We start from the raw sequence: 9,849 nt of genomic DNA, 5'->3' as shown, positions 1-9,849 counted from the left end.
TCAGCAGTTTCTTATAAAAACGAACTTTTATAATATGTAAATTAGGTCTCTACCAGCAAGTAGGGCGGCAAAAAAACGCCCCCTCGTCGTGTTGATTGACAGGGCCAGCTGTGATCTTCTCCTCCGGCTGGCCATTATATTTTCATATATCGCAGTATAAGGAATTTACTAGCCCAAAAAAAAAAAAAATGACTTTAGTGGGGCGACAGAAGCCCTTTAAAGTTCAACTCTGACATGAACCAGAAGGGAAGAGGCTGGGGGAAGTGCAACGAGGTATCGTCTCCTCTCAACACAGGGAGGCTGAGACAACAGTTAGTGTGAAATCAAAAGCTAACAAACTTTCTGCCTGGGGAAGGGGGAAATAAAATCTCGAAGAAAAGCTCAGTTGCCAAACAACAAGTACATTAGTAAGTGCTTCAGTTATATATATATATATATACTGTATATATATATTTAACAGGGAAGAGTTTTCTCTGCCTGGAACACCCCTTTAAACTTGTCAACAGGCTAATAAAGGAAAACCTACAGAAGCTTGTCATGAAAATAGTACACCTGAATTAATTGTGGGATACTGAAATATTTCAAAGAATATAGATTTAATATTTTATAGCTGTCAAACTCTCATAACTAAGTGCATTCAGATCTCTGATGGCAGCCATTCGGTTTAAATTGAGCCTACCATTTGGCTTCAGCCAATCAATTCAATGGCAGGCATATCAATGACTGATACTGTGGTTATCTGTAAGCACTGCATTTTACTGGACAGAATGGTTGCCTGCAACATGTGTGAGTGATCACAACACAAACCTGCTTCAAGATGTGTGCAGGTACGGAGCATCAGAATATAAGAGATCGGTACGATTCTAAGTTATATGTAATGGGCCATAAATTGTTTCTAAATTAAGAAACACAGAACAAAATGTGTATGGCACATGAAATAAAAGAATCACATAAAATGCAATACATAAATAAAAACATTAATAACAAGAGTTCAATCAAGAGGTTAAAGGATTACTGATCACACATTTCTTCTTTTTACCACATTAATATATATATTAGCAAAACATAACAACAAAAGAAAACCTTAATCATGCCCTTTTTGGTGCAACACAGTGAAAATATTAAGTTTTGTGGTTTCTTAAGGAAACCTACTGCTCAATTTTACCCAGTATATTTGGCGCACATCCACCACCAAAATGCCTGCTGTTCTTAGATTTCTAGGGATGTTCTGCCAGTGAATGGCTTAGCATGGCATCTAACGTCTCCTTGATGTCAGGGCACTCGTGCATCCCACTCCACCTTGACCTGCACTATGTACAAGACATACACTGGGGAATGTGTCTCAAACATAATCCAGTAGAAGAGAGGGACTCCATAATATAAGTAGAGTGGCACCGAGAAGCCTCATGCTAGGCTGCAGTTCAACCCTACATAACACAAAAACCAGAAACCCTGATGTGGTTGAAATGATGGCAGTTAGGAAATGATGCAATTTTTTGTGTTGTCCTAAAGTTTCTTTAGGGCTGAAGGGGTGTTTTTTACTGTTAAACATGAATCCAATAGGGAGACACAATCAAACATTTTTTTCATAAATGCAGAGTTATAAGTCAGCTTTGCATCAGATTTTATAGGATTTAGGGATGTTACCCAAAGTTTAAAAAAAAATGTATCCTTTTACAGAGATCACCTTAAAGGTCAAATGCAGCAGCTCTGAGAAAGATTAGCCCTCTGTGTTGGGTAGTTAATTAGCCCAATGGTGGGACATGAAAATATAAAAGATGTTAGTAAAAAAAAAAAAAAAACCCTGTGACTCATCGGAGAAATGGGTATGAATGTTTTTTTTTTACACCGCTGCTAAAAGTTGGATCTTATTATAACTGATGAGTTATTACATGTCTCCCTTACTACTGCAAAAATGGTCTTAGTCACTGAGACAAGCACTGTGAAAACTGGTTCGCTCCTAATATAAAGTGCATATCTTATCTACTCTAGCTGAAAACCTAGCGCAGTGCTAAGAACTTATAAATTACATTTCTACATACTTTTTATGCTGCACATGTATTGTGCTGAACACACAAGTATCTATAAGTATCTTTTTTTCTTTGCAAAGGAGACACATATCCACAAAGGGTTCATTCATCTGTGAAGCAGGCCAGAAACTTCCTCCATCTCTGCGACAATCGGTTAAGTACAGCAGGAGCTTCCTCCATGTTTGCGACAATCGGTAAAGTACAGCAGGAGCTTCCTCCATGTTTGCGACAATCGGTAAAGTACAGCAGGAGCTTCCTCCATGTTTGTGACAATCGGTAAAGTACGGCAGAAGCTTCCTCCCTGTTTGTGACAATCTATAAAGTGCAGCAGAGGCCTCATTTGGATTTATAACAATCTGTGAAGTACGATATGAGCTTCCGCCATGTTTGTGACAATCTGTGAAGTACGGCAGAAGGGTCCACCATGTTTGTGTCCCTTTGTGCTGCTCATTTGCATTCAGCACTTCAGGGGGCATTATATATTGCCCAAATACAATATTATACATGGATGCTGACTGAGGTGAAACTGTGTCCCGCGAACACCTATATGCACAAGCCGTGGGCAACGTTCTTGGATTTGCCTGGATTTAACCATTGCTGTTACTTGCCCAACAAGTCCTTTTGTACAGCGAGTCACTGAGTTTGCAGCTTGGCCGCAAAAGACCCAGTTGCACTGGGAGGTTTCCATGTAACAAATGTCTGCAGCATACATTTTTTCAATAGTTGGATATCTTTACATATTTTTAAAATTCTTATACATAATAACGATTTGTAACAGCTTCCTTCACAGTTTAAAATATTGCAAGGAAGCCGACATATATTCATCTGTAACTCTCTGACCAGGACTATTTACAGCTTCAAAACACATAAATACAGAAAATGGATCCACTCATGCGCGCTAAAAATCTGTGTGACAGACAACAATCCAGATCTTCGTGGAGGCACATAACTGACCAGCAAAGCATTAGGAATGATAAGATACATACTTTGTAAGATATAGGATTTTCCAGACGCCTAAAAGCTGACAAGCGTGCTGGGTGTGTACTTAGCTATATAAATAAAGAAATCTAATATAGCCTTGACCACGGCCAGCAGAAATTTGGTGAAACAAAATTTGGTTCTTTAAATGGTTTAAAACACATAAAGCACATAAAGCACATTTCTCTCTCTTCTAGGCGGACGGACATTTTTCTTCGATTTTTTTTGTGTTATGTTTTTTTTTTTTACAGATCCATTCCAAATTCGAAATACCTCCTACTCAACGCAGAATAAGGCTCGAGGAGTCTGTATGTTATAAAGCAATGAAGCATAAAGTGCAGACGCTGTCTCCGTTGTGTAGAGGTAGCCAATTTGTAGGCTGCACCAATATTCATAAAAAAAAATATCCTCTAGGGACTAAAGCCTCAGTCATTTCACTAATTTCTAGTGGGCTGCACATATATTTTAGTTGACAAAAGACTCTTCCTCTTCTATAGGCTATTTTTGCACTTGTAATAGATGTATTGTTCCAAACATACCCTTAGGAACTCCTAATCTGTCACACATTATACAGTAGATGTCGAACATTAGTCATTTATAGGCCTATGGGTGAATTTTGAAAGCCAAAAGCTCCTCTGAGTGCATGTTATTGAGAGAACGCAGGTCTGCTAACTTCAGGAGGAGCCTAGTAAAGGTGGAGGCCTCGTTGGGATGGTTTTTCATGATTAAAGTCCTCAGTGCACGGATCAGTGTTTCTTGTAATGCTTCAACAGAGTTTACATTTTCAATACCAGAGCGATCTAGAAGGCAAAAGAAAAATAATACTAATATATCATTTGTAATTGGAAGGTCCAGTTATGATATCATATGCACAGGATATACATCCAGTAGATAAGTATATTAACTGTTCAGTGGAAGGACGTTTAGAGAAGAAGGGGCACATAAAATGCACAAGCAGTCAGAAATGTTAATTCTTCTACTTCTCCACAACCTTGTACTAAGGACATTATTCTAGCATGTATTGTTCTTCTGATAAAGAAATGTTAAATGGGCTTGAAATGTAGGAACTTCAGGGCCAGAAATGTGTTCCAGGCTGTTGTCGGTTTCTTGAAGAACATGGCAAGGAGTGCCAATCAGATCAAAGTAACTTCCAAGGTTAAAGGGGCTGCCGGGCTTTTTCTATTGATTACCTACCCTTAGGAAAGGTGATCAATATCAGATCGCCAGGGGTCCAACACCCAGCACCCCCGCCGATCAGCTGTATGAGGAGACGTCACCCGTCTCTCTTTCTGTATGTCTATGGAACAGCTGCAGGGAGCAGGAAGAGAGATGGAGGGGGTGTCGGACCACAGCCGATCTGATATTGATGTCCTATCCTGAGGATAGGTCATCAATAGAAAAAGCCTGGACAACCCCTTTAATTCTGAGACATGATGGGAGTGACATCTCATATTATTTCCTTACATATGTGCCTTATTTCTATACTTCAAGTTTCAAGTAACTTGGATAAGGGTAACATTAAATTAGTATTTAGCAGGTCAAGGTCTAGTCATTGCTTAAAGAGTTACTGTACATTCACACAATTCCATTTCATTTATTAGAGAATGGTGTAACTAGCACATTTCTATATCACTTCATTTAAAAAATATGACTGCATCCACCTGAAAAAAAAGCTGTGAAGTCATGGCCACTAGGGGTCTCACTTCCACCTAATTTGCAGTACAATGCCTGCTGTCAGGAAAGATCTGTCCCTACTAACAGAGACACAGCTTGAGATCCTGAGCCTGATAAATAAACTGCTTCTACACTGCTTCTGGACATCACAGGAGCCTCCTGTGTGCCCGTAACTGTGATTTCCCTCTCCTTATCTGTTCTGTGAGCTCCGGGCCTGAAAAAAACAAACATAGTGGGAAGTAAAGGAAAGGACATCACAGCAGTACAGTGTCAGCAGATTCCACAGAAGGGAGACGCCCTCTACTTCTGACAGAAATGCATCTAGCTGTGCAGTTGAAACAGGGAATAATATGGCTAAAAATAGGGAAGCCCAAAAAAGATCTATTCCTTCAAAGTTATTATTATACAAAGAAGCACAGCCATTGTGCAAAGCGTACCTGAAAACTCAGGTACGCTTTAAAAGTTCATTTCAGCATTACACAGTGCAGCACAGGCTATGTACAGGCATGTGTGTTTTCCTTATTTTAGCTGATGTGCCATTTATGGGTTGTCTTCTGCCATGTTGATTTCTTCTTCTCCTCAGATGTGGCTCCTCTATTGTAGCCTACATTTCCCATCCTGCCTCTAGCTTTGCTGAGACAGAGGGGGCAGGGTCTCATCACACTGCACTTTCTCTGTGACATAAGAGTAGCCAGTGATAGATCAGTGACATAGAACATCTGTCTCCTAATCCATCTACAGAGTCTCAATGTATCCTATATGATACAGTTTCAACCTGCCTACCCTACCTCCTGCTTGGAATATGTTTTTCCCTGTCAGCTCTTACAAGTAGGAGGCAACAGACAGTAGTGTGAAGCAGCATCTCATAGAATACAATGGAGATTCTGCACATGGCTCTTCCTGGTCTATTAGATAACACAGAAATTATATCTTCCCTAGCACTCTATGCATGGTGGGACATACAGAAATTCTTAGTGAACCTTAGGAGGGATTAGATTGATGATGTAATCCTGTAGTTCACAGGAAGTCAGCCAAACAGAAGAGCCCAAAATCCTATCTATACAGAAGAGCAAGCTCTGGACTAGTAGTCAGACTGGGGATCACATGACAGCTGCCCATAATGAAAAGGCTTAAAATGTTTTCATGCAACTGAGCAGGGGTGAAACAAATATGGCTAGAATATGGTTGGTGTGTTTGCATTATACGTCCAAAACTGCTGGAGTGCTTCTTTAGTATTACTACAGTATATATATCACTATTACAAGTTATAAGTAATTTCCAAAACTGCAAACACAACACAGGCATCATATTTAAGCCGATATCTCGAATATTCAAAATGGCATTAACCTTTAGAAATGAAAAAATAAGGAAATTTAGAATCTCTGGATTAGAAAACAGAGGTTTTTGATGGAAGAAGTAAGGCACCGATGGCCTGTTATCATGGTCATTATTTAGCTGCCAGTTATGGACATTGTATGATATCTTTGGGTTCCTAAGACTGGAAACTGTACTTCATGGATAGAGAGATAGATAGATAGATAGATAGAGAGATACAAGATAGATAGAGAGATAGGCATCAGGGAATGGACAATAATGAAATCACTGTATGTTAGCCAAGTCATTCTGTAACACCATTAATGCACCTAAATACATTAATTTCCTGATAGTTCCTATGCCTTGCTTAACCCCTTAAGGAGCAGGCTCATTTTCAGTTTTGCATTCTTGTTTTTTCTCCCCACATTCCAAGAACCATACCTTTTTAAATTTTCCATTCACATAGACATATGAGGACTTATTTTTGGCGGCACAAGTTGTATTTTTTAATTGCACCAATTAATTTACTATGAAAAAATGCCAAGGTTTTGTTGGGTTTGGATATTACAGCGTTCAGTATGCACTAAAAATGACGTTCTCTTTTTTCATGTTCTTGTTTTACTACTTAAAAAAATAAAAACCTTTGAAAAACAATCAAAATTTTCTTTGCATCGCCATTTTCTCACAGCCATAGCTTTTTTTTTTTTCATATTTTCATCTATAGAGCCATATGACAGCTTGTTTTTTGCGGGTCGAACTGTAGTTTTATTGGTACAATTTTTGGGAGTATATATAGCTTTTTGATCACTTTTATGAAATTTTTGTTGGGGGGGGGGGGGGCAAGGTGAATAAAAGGCAAATTTTGGAATTAGGAAAGGGGGTAATTAAAATTTTTAATATTTTCATAGGAGTTTTTTTTTGTTTTTAACTTTCTCTACAGTAACTTTTAGTTCCTTAAGTTGACTTGAACCTGCAATGTTCTGATCGCTTGTCCCATAGACTGCAATAAAATACTATTGCGGTCTGTGAGAATCTGAGACACTGTCTGCTGAGCCATTCCTCGGGAATGGCTTTACAAGGCAGTTAAACATGGCAAGCCTGGGAACCTTCAGAAGGCTCCAGGCTGTCAATTTAACCGATCAGAGCCCCGCAATTTCAGTGCAGGGACTCCAATTGGAAGGAAGAGGGAAGGGGCTAACCCATAGATGCCGCAATAGCTATTGACTGTGGCATCTAAGTGGTTAAATGACCGGGTTCAGCGTAATCGCCGATCCCCTTCATTGCAGCCAGGTGCCTGCTGTATTATACAGCCAGCACCTGCCTATGTGTGTGTGTATGTATGTATATATATATATATATACACATATATTGTAAGAATGTGCAAGGAATCATCGTGGATGATAGGTATGTGTCACCGAGGTTCCTGGCCCCGGTGGAGTAAGAGCCAGTTTTCATGTGTCAGCAGCAGTTGCTGTGTGACACCTTGCTATCTAGTATGGCTGTAAATAGCTGATCCGGTGACTACTCCCCACGGTACAAGCCGGGTTTTGACAGGCCTGTAAAAACACAGCCAGCAGTGTCAGGATTACTCCTCTCTGACACTGGAGCTGTGTGAAACTCTGCTGAGATCTTAGGCCTGTGTGTGGTCTGAAAGCTGAAGACAGTCTGTCGGGCGAGCAGGCCGCCTAAAGCCGGCAGGTGGACTTTCTGAGTCTGAGCATTCAGCCGGGTGTGGATTAAACACCAAGGATCAAAGGTGAATGTTTTTCTGTATGAACTGTTTTGGGTGTGAACTAACACCAATACTGAAAATGGACTGTCATACTGTGAACCTGCAACTAGTGTGAATAAACACTGCAGTTTTTGAGTTACAAACATGTCTTTGCCTCTATACTGCACCCGCTTGTCCTGTCTACCAGAGCGAATCCCCACAATTGGTGGAGGATGCGGGGAAGAACAGTGAGGCTGGCGTGAACGCCGATATTTTTGGTTTCTGCATTTTTTCAGGCACGGATATATGTCGTACATTAAACCAGCTGTATTACTACCAGTGTCCCACGACAACATGGAGGCTGTTGTGAAGGCCCTCATGGAGGCTAATCTGCAGCAGCGGGAGACAAACCTGCACCAACGTGAGGCTAATAAGCAGCAGCAAGAGACCAACCAGTTGCTGCTACAACATGTGATGGCTTTGCAGACAGCAGGAGCGACCCCGAGCGTCCACGATGCCCGGAAGGCAGTATGTGCAGCGATTCCTAAGATGACACCCGCAGACGACATCAAAACCTACCTGGCGATGTACAAGAAAGTGGCCACAAGGGAGAAGCTACCCCGAGACCAGTGGGCCGAGGTTGTCGCTCCGTTCCTAGGCTCCAATTCCCAGCGGGTGTATTTCGACTTGCCGGACGATCAAGCGGCCGACTACCAAAAAGTAAAGGGTGAGATTTTGGCCAGACTGGGGGGTGAATGTGTTGCTCTGGGTCCAGCGGGTACATCAGTGGGGGTTTAAGCCTGATGAGCCTGCGAGACCCCAATATTATGACTTACTCCACCTCTTGCAAAAGTGGCTACAGCCTGATGTGCTGAGTCCCACGGCTATGCTGGATAGACTATTGGCAGATATCTTCTGGAGGGCTCTGCCACCCCCTCTCCAGCACTGGATCGGCCAGGTGTCCCCTGGCAATGCCCTGAAGATGGTGGACCTGGTGGAGCGCTACGAGGCTACTAAGAATCTTAAGGGGGGTTCTTTCAGGAGGGGGCAGTCAAACCCCATAAATCTTCACCCCAGACCCGAGGACTTGTGCCAACCAAACCCGCCCCGGATGTACCCCCTGTGGACCCGGCTCCGATAGTCTGCTGGCGGTGTCAGGACTGGCCCAGTGTGTCTAGAGAGGTGGATGAATTCTGTAAGTCTTGCCAGACCTGCCAGGCAACTAGCCCCCAGCACCTTTTCCGCAGTCCTTTGGTACCTCTCCCGATCATCGAGGTACCGTTTAAGCGAATCGCTATGGACCTCGTAGGCCCAGTACCGAAGTCCGCTAAAGGACACCAACACATCTTGGTCGTCCTAGACTACGCCACTCGGTACCCGGAGGCAGTGCCACTGCGACATACATCGGCTAAACTTATAGCTAAGGAGCTAATGGAAATGTTCTCCCGAGTGGGGCTACCTAAAGAGGTTCTGAATGACCAGGGGACCCCTTTTATGTCCAAGGTCATGAGGGAACTCTGTTGCTGCATATCAAACAGTTACGGACGTTCGTGTACCATCCGCAAACAGACGGTCTCGTTGAGAGGTTTAACAAAACAATAAAAACCATGTTAAAAAGGGTGTCTAAAGATGGGAAGGACTGGGACCTTCTTCTGCCCTATCTCATGTTCGCTGTGCGAAAGATGCCCCAGGCCTCTACTGGGTTCTCGCCCTTCGAATTACTATATGGCAGACATCCTCGTGGTTTGTTGTACGTAGCCAAAGAGGCGTGGGAACAGCAACCCACTCCGCATAAAAGTGTCCTTGAGTACCAAGATGCAACAGCAGATAGAGACCGTTTTGCCTCTTGTCAGGAGGCATATGGAGGCCGCTCAGCGAGCCCAGATTCGGATCTACAATCGGCAGGCTCGAGTGCAGATCTTTAACCCGGGTGATTGGGTTTTGGTTCTGGTGCTGACGTGGACAGTAAGTTCCTGACCAGGTGGCAGGGGCTCTATGAGGTACTTGAGAAAATTGGAGAGGTAAACTACAAGGTACACCAGCCAGGGAGACGAAAGCCGGAGCAGGTGTACCATGTGAATTTACTCAAACCGTGGAAAGATAGGGAAACCTGTACTGAAGGCAGCCTGAGGCCAGGTTTTC

At 42.5% G+C, this 9,849-nt stretch overlaps 1 protein-coding gene across 2 annotated transcripts in view; it reads right to left on the bottom strand.

Annotated features, from left to right (window-relative positions):
• Window positions 1-220: 220 nt before the first annotated feature.
• The window catches only part of NR1D2 (nuclear receptor subfamily 1 group D member 2), a 54,290-nt gene continuing 44,661 nt past the window's right edge, over window positions 221-9,849 (bottom strand). The window contains exon 8 of one of the 2 annotated variants that reach the window (XM_040433116.1): window positions 221-3,808. In XM_040433116.1, the coding sequence (XP_040289050.1) occupies window positions 3,612-3,808 (197 nt within the window). In that variant the 3' untranslated portion in view covers window positions 221-3,611. The remainder of the gene's footprint in view (window positions 3,809-9,849) is intronic. The other variant, XM_040433117.1, reaches the window with a different exon arrangement.

The sequence above is a fragment of the Bufo bufo genome, chromosome 5 (genome assembly GCF_905171765.1).
Source record: "Bufo bufo chromosome 5, aBufBuf1.1, whole genome shotgun sequence".
Lineage (NCBI taxonomy): Eukaryota > Metazoa > Chordata > Amphibia > Anura > Bufonidae > Bufo > Bufo bufo.
The sequence above is the reverse complement of the archived record's forward strand: the minus strand, read 5'-3'. Positions and strand labels throughout refer to the sequence as shown.